General features: G+C 37.4%; 1 protein-coding gene across 6 annotated transcripts; it reads right to left on the reverse strand.

Moving 5' to 3' along the window:
* Window positions 1–8,475, reverse strand: LOC122002817 (histone-lysine N-methyltransferase, H3 lysine-9 specific SUVH1-like). 6 transcript variants are annotated; one of them, XR_006117723.1, is made up of 4 exons: window positions 8,175–8,475; window positions 5,740–7,853; window positions 466–507; window positions 1–380 (listed from the first exon to the last, which is right to left on the reverse strand). XR_006117723.1 is itself a non-coding variant. In XM_042558162.1 (3 exons), exon 2 carries the CDS (start codon window positions 7,763–7,765, stop codon window positions 5,780–5,782), a length of 1,986 nt encoding a protein of 661 aa, XP_042414096.1. In that variant the 5' UTR covers window positions 7,766–7,853; window positions 8,175–8,475; the 3' UTR covers window positions 1–380; window positions 5,740–5,779. The 6 variants fall into 6 exon arrangements, 4 of the variants coding, with proteins under 4 accessions (XP_042414096.1, XP_042414099.1, XP_042414098.1 ...); XR_006117724.1 differs by having other exon boundaries at window positions 466–548; XM_042558162.1 differs by lacking the exon at window positions 466–507.
* Window positions 8,476–13,276: the final 4,801 nt, after the last annotated feature.

A 13,276-nucleotide genomic window follows, 5' to 3' on the forward strand; every position in this document is an offset into this window, starting at 1 on the left:
ACCTCTTTCCAACAGATGAATGATCTTCGAAGCAAGAGTTGTCTATCACAGAAAGAATAGAGTAATCATGCTAAGTATTGCTCGAAAAGTACAGTTATGGAAAAAAACTACCTATCGCAAAGAAACTAGGTTTAGTTCTGCACATCAAGCTACCATCTGTGTTGCTAATGAAACAGACATGCTACACTTCCAAAACAAGATGTCCAGTAGTCCACAGTGAAGACTACCGGCCACGAAGATGTATCAGTTCCACGTACGCCACGGCCACGAAGATGTTGTCTTCCGTCGTATGCATGAGAGATCAAAATACCTGAAACTGGAAGCAAGCCCTGTTGCCGGAAGTATCCAAGTGTTCTCAGAGCATGCAGATCTGTTCAGTACTGTTTCAGGGGAAAAAGGAATATCAAAGCATAGGATTACGAAGAGCTATAACCAATAGTGAATGGTACAGTGTAACCGGCACACCTTCGAGATTTTATAACACAATCCGTCTAGTCTTTCTAAATCCTGAGTTCACAATCAGGTTAAATATAAGAGCATCTCGATATCTGTTTGGATATAAAATATTAAAGAGTTCTACTTGTTACAGTGCATTGTCACTACTAATTGCATCCAAAAATTGCAAATTTTTCCAATTAAATGTTGATGCACAGAGAAACAAAGAGCTACATGTTAAAATGAATCTAATCCTTGCAGCTCCAGTGAGTTTTTAAGAACTCAGGAAAAACTATTACATTGTAGTGTTGGCGTTATAAGACAATTGTATGAGTGCGACGAAAAGTTAATATGGCAAGTCACTACAATGGATAAAACAAAAAAATATTTATATATAAGAACATTTAGATATAATCTCAATGCATGATATAATTTTGTATAGTTCCAATATATAGTTAGCAGAGTTGAAATCTATTAGAGTGAAGATGTAATAGGAAGAGAGATTTGTAGAGAGTTCCATGGAGAGAGAATATTCATGTAGACACTTCAAATATTTGGGAGTTGGGACAAATATAACTTGATGACGATATTATAAGAAAGTTGCTGCCATACAACATTATTATAAGAAAATTGTTACTCTGCAACGTTATTTAAGAAACATGAACTGCGAAACATTGATTAGATCTGAACTAGAGATGTGAGTAAGAGGATAGGCAAATTGAGTTGACTATAGTGAGCGGTGGTACTTCAAATTGACGGAAAAAGGAGAAAGATTTGCAGATCCGATGGCCTAGAACATAATTTTAGACTGATCACTTCAAGATATAGGCATGGTCTGATTTTCACCCGACTTGAAATCCAAAAATAGAAGTTATGTGGGTTGATCTTGCTCCCACAGCGACTTAAAGGCTTGACCTTAACAAGCAGACTAGTCTCTTTTATGGTTCTCTACCTTTTGTGAATCTCATGCAAATGAAATGTTTTCTTAAAAAATGTAGAACCGCCACATTAGCAGTCCCCCCAGGCGGGGCCGCCCCTACCATTGGGAGGGAGGTAAAGCAAGGAAGCCCAAGTGGTAAGTGCTTGGGCGAGGGTCTACAAAGGCAGTGAAACCATCTGCTGAATTTTGATCCTCCCACCACTACAGTCTTATCCCAAGCACTTACTACTAAACCATGCCCTTGAGGACAGATGAAATGTTTTTCTTGATCACACATTCTATGGATCTCATGCTGAATAGGTGGAGCATACATAGATAAACTCTACCCATAAACTTGCAAGTTCAAGAAGCATTTGTCAAACTAGTCCTTCCAACGCAGATAAATTGAGTTGGATTGGAATTGGCAAGAGGCAATGTAATTTTGTCCAATATCTAGGACATGGTTTGGTACAACAAAAATCAAACCTTATCCCACTAAGTATTAAATAGGGTTGGATATATGAATACTCTTATGTCATTAGGCTCCATCCTTTATTATATCATTATTTATATTTAAATAACTGTTATCCTATTTTACTATTGCTATCCAAGTCTTCTTTAGTCATTCTCTTTCGCGTTTAATGTGTGTATTTGTCATAGTTTCACATCGCCTAACTGGAACATTTATTGATTGTCACATGTTTGTACCTTAAACATGTCTCTTAAATTTTTTCCTTATAGACGCAATACCTTAAATGTATCTCTTAGAGTTTTCCCTCAATAGGCGCAACTCAAACTCTCTCCTCGTATGTACGCACATTCACTAACATTCAACTCCATATAATGTAGCAAACCGTCATTTCGTAAAACTTCCTTTTGAGTTTTAGAAGTACTTTACGATCACAAAAAATAACTGATGCTCTCTTCCATTACAATCATCCTGCTTGTATTATATGTAACACAACTTTATCAACCCCTCCATCATTTTGCAAAAACAATCATAAATACTTAAAAGCTCTCCGTTACATGTAACATGTAACTCATCATCTCTTATCTTAACAATTGTCTAACTATGTTAATATTGCTAAATTTAAATTTTATATATTTATCTTTACTCTCCATTACATGGGTTCAATGGTTGCGAAAAAATGAAATGGTAAATCGCAAAGATCTCATAAAAATAGAAAGTATTATGATATGTTTTTTCAAAATTGGTCAAATTTTCATCAATGTTGTTTATGATCAATGAGGAAAAGAACCTAGGTTGGAGATCACACAAGGCTCTACAAGTTTACGATCTGCTGGAGCCATTGGGCTATATTTTGGTGCTGCTGAAGTGCTTAGGAGGTGACAAGAACAAGAGGTGATTTGTCTTGGGGAAACGATGGAGTGCCAATTGAGGAAAAAGTTCCAATATTGGGAGAAGATAGAGCGACGAGGAAAGCTTGTCGTCCATGTCACGGAGTGTTACATTGTTCTGAAACTCACTACCGATTTTCACAACCTTGGCAGTGAGTGAAGCTTAGTCAAGGTGAGAATTTGCATTAGTCTCATATCTGGATCATATTACCATCACAATAAGCAGCAGCAGTCTTGGATTTGAAATAAGTTGGCGTCACTTTGAGCACCAAAAATATCAAATTTCGCTAAGGCAAGACTCTATTGGGTTCCATACCAATTATAGTCTTTTATCAACAAGGATATGGTCAATTGCTTTTGTCTAGCATGAGATGTCGAAGAACTAAAAGTCAAACACGCTAGTGATATCCCCACTGCAAGGTCTAAGTCAGAAGCTGCTGATGTTCTCTCCCCTACATTTCACTTCACAGATGAGATTGGAATACCAAAATGTGGACACCAACACTGTCAAATTGTGACCAGTAAACACAACATAAAGATCTTAATTACTCTAACTTTGTTTAGGTCTGTTGAAATATCCCTCCGCAAAGATAATAAACCTAGAAAAGACCCTAGAATTGTAAGGAGCACACTTCTTCACGTTAACAAAAGTACTAGGCAAATGTGTTAGTGTCATGCTCTTTGTTATAGATTAGGATGCCATCAAACCAAACTATCAAAGATTTTCCTATATAAGGTTTGATTCATTACTCTCATAAATGTAATTAGGGTTTTCGAAAGCCCAAAGGATATAACTAACTACTCATATAGTCCATCTTATATTTTAAAGATGGTTTTCTACTCATCCTCTACCTTAATCCAAATCTAATGATATTCATTGTGCAGTTCAATCTTGGAGAATCATTTGGTTCCAACTGTCAAATCGGGTATGTAATTAATTCTAATTAGGAGAAACTTATACTTGGTGGTGATGAGATTATCAATGCACATTTTTCAAAAGTCATAAATGTAGGGACGATACAAGGACCCATACTTTCTCTAATAAAGACTTTCTCTAGGAGTCTTTCCACTTGACGATTAAGTTCAATGTACCCCTAAAGATACCAATTGGAGCAGCATGAACTAATCATGTTGCCAAAGGCTCAAACTCTCGACTCACAGAAATACAAAAAATATTTTTAATTGAATGATAATTCTATACATAGGATTCTAAGCTCGTTTATAGATTTGAAATAAGATCAAGTCATCTAATAAAAAGTTTATTTTATCTGAAATTATAATCAACTTTTAGAAGACCCAATTGATGCTCATAAACTAATCGTGTTGCCAAAGACTTGAATTCTTGACTTGAAAAGAAAAATATTATTGAAAGAAGTCCTAATACAAGGTAGCCTAACCCCTTTTATAGGTTGAAAAGGAGATCAGTTCTTTGTAAAAATATAACTTGTTAGCTAAAACTACAAATTTAAAAACTCCTAAAATTTTTCAAGTAAATTTAAACAAAATTTTAAAGAAACTCCAATTGCGTCAACCATTTACCTTATAGCTCTCAACCTCCATTAATGTACTAAGGTCCTGCCATGAAAATCTTATAGATCAAGCGTCTCCAAATTTTTGCTTGTACAAGGTCGCCCATAACACTCACCTATATGAGATCACCCTACCTTTAGTAGACAAGCAAGACAACCTCCTTCGACTCTACAAGATCATTATAGTGGCCTCAATAATGCTCCACCTTTACAAACGTCATTTCAACTTCGAACAAGATCTCAAACGGTATGGAGAGAAAGATCACTAAAACCAATGGACCAAAAGGAGCTTGACTTTCTCTTGATATGGAAAATGTTGAAGTTAGTTCCATTAAGCAAGTATGTTAGCTATTATGCCTATATATTAGGACTTTCTATCTCAAATAATTAGTCATTTTGGGATGGAATAAGCTCCCCTATAGAAAAATGGAGCTAGAGCTACACTTGTACCGCTAAGTAATTATAGGCATGAGAAGGCGCATTAAAGCTAGAATGCTCAATGCCCATTAGTCCAAAACGGACAAGTATAGTCCACAAAAAAACTATATATGTGAAGAGTGTCTTGCTCTCAAATAACTAATCATTTCACGATAAAATAGGCTCCGTCCCTATTCAACAATAAATGTAAGACATAATTGAAGTTAATAAATAGATGATGAAGGAAGAACATTGAGGCATGGAAAGAATAGGAGGTATACCCTCTATATTGATCCCATTCAAGAGTATTAAAGAAAAACACCAAGAGGGAGAAAATATAGGTTTTTTTTCCTCTCATATATTACAAATTAGGCTCAACTTATTTTACATAATGCAAAAAAGAACAAGTTAGGAAGAAAGGAAAACAGCTTCCACGAGAATAATTCTGAGAGTTACCTACCCTATTGCAAACTATATGTGAAATTATGAGAAGTGTTTTACAAAGTTTCTAATAATAAGCTGTCAAGTACTTTAAATGCCTGCCATGATTAATACAAGAATAACATACGGCAAGTTGTTCCTAGTACAAATAGATTTGAATATATGATATTGCCTTAAATGTGCACCTAACCCTTCTAGCATAATCCTTTTAAGCCAAAGTCCTGATTTAAATTTAGCAATGTCCTTCTAATCCAGTAATCATCATGGCTTGAAATACCATGTTGAGAAACTTAAACACTTTGTTATTAGTATATCAACATTTATGTCTTCAATACCAATCCAATGGGTATCTATAACATTCTATAATTGTCATCCATCAATGGAAAAACTGGTCAAATGGAAGATGTGATAATGAAATGCTATTTTAATCTTCAGAAACTGATGTGTAAATTAACACCTAAATGTTGCTTTAGGTTTTCGTCAACTTGCACTATAAATAAAACATATAATAGATATAAAGGATAAAGAGTATACGTCATAATGACGCAAGCACTAACTGTTAGATGGGTAAGTAAGCTTCCAAATATGAATCAAGCTATCCACAGGAATAGGCCATAAAAGGTCAGAATAAAGCCTGACCTTGAGTGACTGAAGATTGCTTATGGTACTTGAAGAAGTTTTATCCAAAATAGCCTCGACAATTTGGAGCTGCACACAAGCACTTCTTATTACGGATTGATCCAGTCCCAGGACCATAATCATATGTCAGTTCAGTCATAGGAGGAATGTGCTTCATTGCAAAGAACATTATATGTGGATACTCTTCATCACCATGATCATATAAAACAGGTTGCCAGAAGACATTTGGCGAGCAGCTATGATTAATAAAACGTGCTATGTTGCCAGAATTCTTTGCGCTTAATGTAATGGGAAATGACCTAAACACCTCAGTTTCGGTACTTAATTCTGCCTCTTCCAATAATTCAGGCCTACAATTGAATCCCATTGCTTTTTCACCGAGATAAGTAGCTTGAAAGATATACTCATCCTCATCAATTTCATCTTCAATTTTGCTCCTATCAATAACCTCACCTGTATATTCACAAATAAATGTACCTGCTCTAATAGGGTCCCATGAACGAAGGCCCCAACCACGATCACTTGTCCTGAAAACTTCAAAGTGAAGCCTGATACCCTTGAGAGTCACCCTATTTCGGCAATTAAATGTGCATTGGCAAGATGAGCAACACTCATAAATCAATGGCTTACGACATACAAGAAGACCCATTGAATTGTATGGTAAATCACCCCCATTGTGGTTGGCACAGGCGCAGTTCATATCACCAGGAAGACAAACACTAAGGCACATACAACCCTGTAGAGGCTTCATCATGTCAATAGGGTGGGGATACTTGACACTTGTTATGTATACAAAATGGTTTGGCCCTCTCTCATCATCAACATCATTGACAAGGCAAACAGGAATATTTTCTGCACCTGATGATATGTCAGGTAATATCACTTTACCTCTACTTGATGGATTTTCTTTCCACTTCTGGGTCATTTTCCATATTGCAATTCCATCAGGTTGTCCTGGTTCTCTTAGCAACTTGTACTTAAACATGTTGAACCCTGCCTTATTTTTCTCTGTCCATGAGCTTTCAATCATATAAAGTCCATCGTAGATGTATATTTTACCAGTTGGACAGTTAATATCTTTAGCACTACGTACAACCCGAATCTGATTCTTCCTGTGAAAACTTCTATCAAGAGCAAGATTACCTCTTTCCAGTTTCTGGTTGTCTGGTTTTTTGTCATTCTTGCCACTACCTCCCTGGCCACTGTAAATCAAGACATCAATATCATCCTCTTCGTTCTCATAGCCGCCGGATGACACAACACAAATAGCAATAGGCTCATCTTTGTCACCGAAACTAGTTGTCAGGTAATCAATACCAGCCATACTAAGAGAATGCAAACCAATCAAGTTCATCTCAAACCTGAAATAGAAAATATCTCCAACTTCAACTCCTGGAATAGATCCGATCCTTTTTCCCACATTAGTCTTCACATTCCTAGCAGACATAATGGACCCAGCTTTCAAATAGTGATGATTACTCTCATCTTTTGCCTCATCCACCTGAAGAAGTCTCCTGCGGAGTGAATCAAAATTCATAAGGATCATATCCACCGACTCTCTTGGGTCATCTGGCATAGGTAGTGACAAGGGAAGTGGCTTTATTGAACTCTTAATAAGTCGTTTGCGCTTAGCATCTGACCCTGAGCTTCCTGCTTGTAATTTTTTATCTCTCTTGCCCGAGGTTCGACTTTTACCTTTGGAAGGAGGATTCTCCTCCTCCTCATCATCATCCACAAGTAGAATGCTTGCTCCTCCTGTCCAAAAGGAATTAGCACCAGACTTCGTTGCAACATGAGCAGCTCCCTCATTCATGGAAGAAGGGACTTTATTTGGGGTGAAAAGCGAAGGATCAAGACCTGAAAGAGACGAGCCAAAGGGACTGATGCAAACAAGGGGTGGCACATTTGACCGTGTAACCATATCGAAGCCTAATGGTGCAGGGAACATTGGAGCCAAAGATCTCAATGGTTTCACATCCAATACCCCATTTTCAGCCACCGGAGTGCAATTAGATCTTCTTTCCATGACCAAACAAGCAAAAGATGATGCCGAATAAGAAGACCAAACTCTCACAAACTAATAGTTCGTTCCCTTCCTCAACCAGTATGAACCTCTACAAAAACACTAAGAAAGAAGTTAACACCATGAGCCATAACTTCTAAAGACGCAGAAGCAACAAAGAATTATCTAAACTGGGAAAAGGGACTATTTGGAGACCTTAGAGCTCATAAAAAAAAGCTAAGTAAAGCAAAACTGCATTAAAATACAATAAATTGCAACAAAAAAACTTTTTCCCACGATGAAATCGCATGATACTAAGCGAATAAGTCAACGTCATTGAAACATACAAAAATAGAAAGAAAAGGAAATAACAAGAGATCACAAAGGGAGCAGAAAAGAAATTCAAACGCGACTAAAACCATCTTAGGGTTACCTCAGCGAGTCAAACCGCCCTTTGCAAACCCGTGAGCACGGAAGTCGGAAACTTGTACGAAATCGACGAGATTTCGATAGAGAAACAGCTTCATCAACGCATCTAACAAGCAGCCAATCGGAGAAGGAGGAACACCGAGATTACGAATCAAAGAGACTCGTGCAAATGCGTGCGACGGGTAGGTCGCCTCAGCGCTGGGGGCATCAATCTGCCTCAGGCGGCTACTCGCCCTCGCAATCTAGGCGCGAGCGCTTGCCATTTGGGTTTGCCTAATTGGGCTTCTAATCACGTGCGATGAACACAATGTTGAGAGGAAAAGTAGGAAAACCTAAAATTGGATTAAATTAAAAAAAGGAACAAATTAATCGAATTTAAAATTTTGATTTTAGTTATTTTAGAATTTTAATTTTTTAAAAATGATAGATTTTAAAGAATTCAATTTTTGAAATTATTAGTTTTCGGTTAATATGAATAAATTAATTTTAAAAAAATCATTAATGTTGATTTTTAAAAATACACCGTCACAATGATATTGTCCTTCAACTCTAAGACCGTGCCACGTGGTGTTGGACATTTCAAATTAATTCAATTCATTTAATTTTTAATTGATTTAATAGATATTTTATTGATTTAATTTATTTAATTTTTATTAAAAAATAGTCGATTTAATTAGTTAGTAAAAAATTTTAAATTATTTAATTTTAATTTAATCAACTTGATCGATTTAATTTTGAACCGATTGTTGAGTCCTAATTTTTTCTCAGTCATTTGTGTAGTTCGATTTTTTCCCAAATACATAAAAAATAATTTCTTATATTTTATAAAGTTTAATATTCATGTAATTGTCTTTAAAATAATTAGTTGAAAATAATATTAAAATAAAGTAACGATATATTATTCATTGGAACTCTTCGATGAGTGTCGTGTAAGTGTTATTTAGTAATAGTAGGATGTACGATGATAAAAATATCATAAATTTTGATATATGATATATATTATCGATATATATTGAATATATTAATATTAATAGTATATATCAATTTAGGATATATTAGTATATCAAAAATTTATATATATATATATATATATATATATATATATATATATATATATATTATACCACACTTAACCATATCAATATGATATTTAATATTTTTAATATTTTGATATATATCAAAATATTATGATTTAATATTTTTAAGAGATTTGTTCTAAATAACATGATTATTTTAATTTATTAGTCGATAGTGAATGCATAGATCAATTAGTTGAGTCTCCTCGGGACGGTGCGATGATTAAGACATGGGATGTTGTCACATGAGGTCTTGGGATCGAAATTCGGCGTGACCGAGTATAACCTCCCCCATGTCTTGACCATTTGCACTAATGACTAGTAGTCACCCGTAATTTACCTCCTCTGTGTTGGCCTAGGGATGGATTGGCGGGGGCGCTGGGGACGAACAAATCGCCTTTTTACCACATAGATCAATTAGTTGAACTAAATATAGAAAACTTTCTAATTTTTCATTTATTTGGTCTTCTTTAATCATAAAGCTTCTAACTTTTCATTTAATTTGTCTTCTTGAATCATAAAGTAACTTAGGACCTCACAATTTAATCGACCTCAATTGATGAAAAAAGAATCAAGTTAAATTGAAGGCATTAAGATGGAATCGAGTCAATTGGTAGCTTATACCAAAGGCATAAGGCTTTTTTTATTAGGATTTCTTTTCCTCCCAATTTTATTAAGATTACAAAATATTAGTGTAGTTGATACTGATAATTAAATTTTGATTTTAATAAATGATAAATGGTTAAAGTTAAATTATGTGAGTGTGCAGGAATTGATAGGTTTACAAGATCTGACACCAGGCTAAATCCTAGTTAGTTATAAGAACCTGATAATTAACACGAAGTCCAGATAAGACAAAGTGTGACCTGATATATGGTAGAAAGTTCAGTTGGGTCTGTGGGATCTAACAGCTGGCTGAAGTCCAGTTAGGTATGCAAATCGGATAACTACAGGAAGACTTGATGGGTCAAGATGTTGGTGCAACCCTAGGTCAAGGTTGACCTGGTTGACCCGACTCGAGTTGACGTGACTCGAGTTGTATTTTGATGTTTGACTTGGGAAGATTGTCGGTGCAACCTTAGGTCAAGGTTGACCTAGTTGTGTTGCATGTTGATGTTTGACACTCGTGAGAGAGTTCTATTCTTGATGTGGGACAAGAATAGATGTTTGGGAGATTATTGGTGCAACCGTAGGTCAAGGTTGACCTGGTTGACCTGATTCGGGAAAAGTCCAAGTATGAAGACTTGGCACGGAAAAGTCCAAGCAGGGAGCTTGGCACTGGAAAAGTCCAAGTATGGAGGCTTGGCACGTGAAAAGTCCAAACAGGGAGTTTGGCACGGGGAAAAGTCCTGGTGAGTGAAGCCAGGCAGTCGGGAAATCCTGGTGAGTGAAGCCAGGTGAAAATCCTAGTGAGTGAAGTTAGGTGAATGGGAAAGTCCTAACTGGGATGTTAGGCAGTGTGGAAAGTCCTGGTGAGTGAAGCCAGGCAGTGGGAAAGTCCTGGTGAGTGAAACCAGGCGAAGAAAGTCCTAACTGGATGTTAGGCGTGTGGAAATCCTGGTGAGTGAAGCCGGTGAAAGTCCAGTGAGTGAAGCCGAGCAAGGAAAATCCAGATGGATCGGGGATGATCGGACTTCCGGTGTTGGAAAGTCCAAGTAGGTCGAAGGATTGACCGGATACTTGTCGAGGAGTTCTAGCAGGTCGAGGAGTGACCGGATGCTAGGATGAAGTACCAATAGGTCAAGGTTGACCGGATATTGGTTTGAAGTCTTGGGACTTGGTTTGGGCAAAACCAAGCTCGGATCGGTCACCGACCGATCCATACTGTTTTCTCGATCGGTCTAATGACCGATCGATATCGAATAAGCTCTGTTGATCGATCGGTGACCAATCGCCAAGCAAACAGAGGCGAAAGAGGCGGTGATCGGTCCACGACATCGATCATGATCCGATGCGGGACCGATCGGAGACGATGTCGCGGAAGCACAACCAGAGTTAGGATCGGTCCGTGGACGATCACCTTCGAACTCCCCCTGGCTACGAGATCCATGTTCCTTTAGCGACCGATCGACGGTCTGATCGGTCCGTAGACCGATCGGGTTCTAGCCGTTGCGACGCAACGGCTAGTTTCTTCATTGTTTCTCCTTCGCGTATAAAGGGCCGAGGGCTTCTGGGCGTGGTGCCTTTCTTCTTGAGCTTCGCTCTTGACTCCGAGCCGCGTGTGCTCTTGAGCTTTCTGAGCTCTCATCGAAGCTCGCGTGAGTTTCCTGCCGGTGTTCTAGCTGGATCCGAAAGTCGCTTCATCAAGGTTCCAGTCGACAACAAGAGGCAAGCAAGTGTTTTACAATTTCTATTGTTCTTGTTTGTTGTCTCTATTGTTGTACTCCTTTGTTTGCTGTTGCAAAAGATTGTGGTGAGGTTTCTCCACCCACAAGGAGTATATTATTAGCCGGTTCTCCGGGGACTCATCCACCGACGGATTGAGAGGCTTCGTCCACCTTACGGACACGCCGAGGAGTAGGAGTATCATCTCCGAACCTCGTTACATCGACGCGTTGAGGTTTGATCTTCTTGTTTTCGTTTCCTTGTTTGTTTTTCCGCTGCGCTAACGAATTGTAGGAAGAAACGCGATCGATTTGGGGCGGCTATTCACACCCCCCCCTCTCTAGCCAAGTACGAAGGATCCTAACACAAGAGACAAATCAAGTAACTACAAATGGTAAGTGAAGGTAAGTCACTGGAGGAGAGTGTTCCAATAAGGACGAGTCATAGTGAGATTATAGGTGTTGATCTAACTTAGAGTCATTTTAGAAGTTTAAGTTGAGATCGTGACTAGATATTGTTCTTATAAAACATGATTTAATTAATAATGTCATTTTATATTGTGTTAACTCTGTTTCGCACGTTTTACTTTATTTTTGGACTAACACATTTTACAGGGGTAAAATGCATAAACAAGCCTTAGATGAACAGTATCTGAGGCGCCTTGGAGTTGCATGGAGGCGCCTCAAAGCTGCACGAAGGCGCCTCGGAGTTGTGCGGAGGCGCCTTCACGTAGAGAAACTTCAGGGATAAAAGTTTGTTGCGGGAAGACGTCCTGAAGGGTATTGGAGGCACCTAGTGTTAGAGTGTATACTAAAAGTCTAGCTTTTTGTAAACATTTATTTTGAAATAAAGAATCGCATTGGTCAAATGTCTACATTTATATGTTAAGTGTGGTTGTTCAATTAATTTATATTGTAGATAACATGGTGGGTGGTGTCACACACAGAAGATCATATTATCAGTTCCTTATAAATTATAAATAGTAGCTCACGACTAAGATGGATAGGAACAAACCATTGGAATAGTCGTACTATAATTTGGTATTAGTTTATCTTGACTATAAAATTATACTAGTACACTCTGAGTGTATTGAGCAGGACCATTTAAGGTAAATTCTTTTTATACTAACTACATAAAAGAACAAGACCTTTATTATTATGGAAGTGTGTGCTCTTAATCATGATATAATAACAAGCACATATACTCAATATTCATTTCTTTAATTTATCAAAGGGTGTGATTTAGTTCGATAAATCAATAGGCCTGATAAGTTAGGAAATTGTATTATTTATATGATGTGTTGTTGATTATAGAATGAAACTGTGTCCTAGTAATCTAGGTTGATAATGTTCCCAAGAGGAGCTCATAAGGATTGTCATGTAAACCTTGCAGGTGAACTTAGTCCAACATGACGATAAGGTTGAGTGGTACTACTCTTGGAGCTAGATATTAATTAAGTGAGTTGTCAGTAACTCATTTAATTAGTGGGCATTCGATATCTTAAACACAGAGAGATTAACACACTCATGATAAGAAGGAGCACATATAGTAATATGGGATTGGTGCGGTAGTTTAATAATAACTCTTTAGTGATATGAGTTATTATTGATGAACTCGAGTTGGGTATTTGGGGTGAGCACGGGAAGCTCAAGTTCATCGGGAGACCAAAACAAATTCCTCCTCTCGGTTACTGTCGTAGCCTCTT

The sequence above is a fragment of the Zingiber officinale genome, chromosome 7A (assembly GCF_018446385.1).
Source record: "Zingiber officinale cultivar Zhangliang chromosome 7A, Zo_v1.1, whole genome shotgun sequence".
NCBI lineage: Eukaryota > Viridiplantae > Streptophyta > Magnoliopsida > Zingiberales > Zingiberaceae > Zingiber > Zingiber officinale.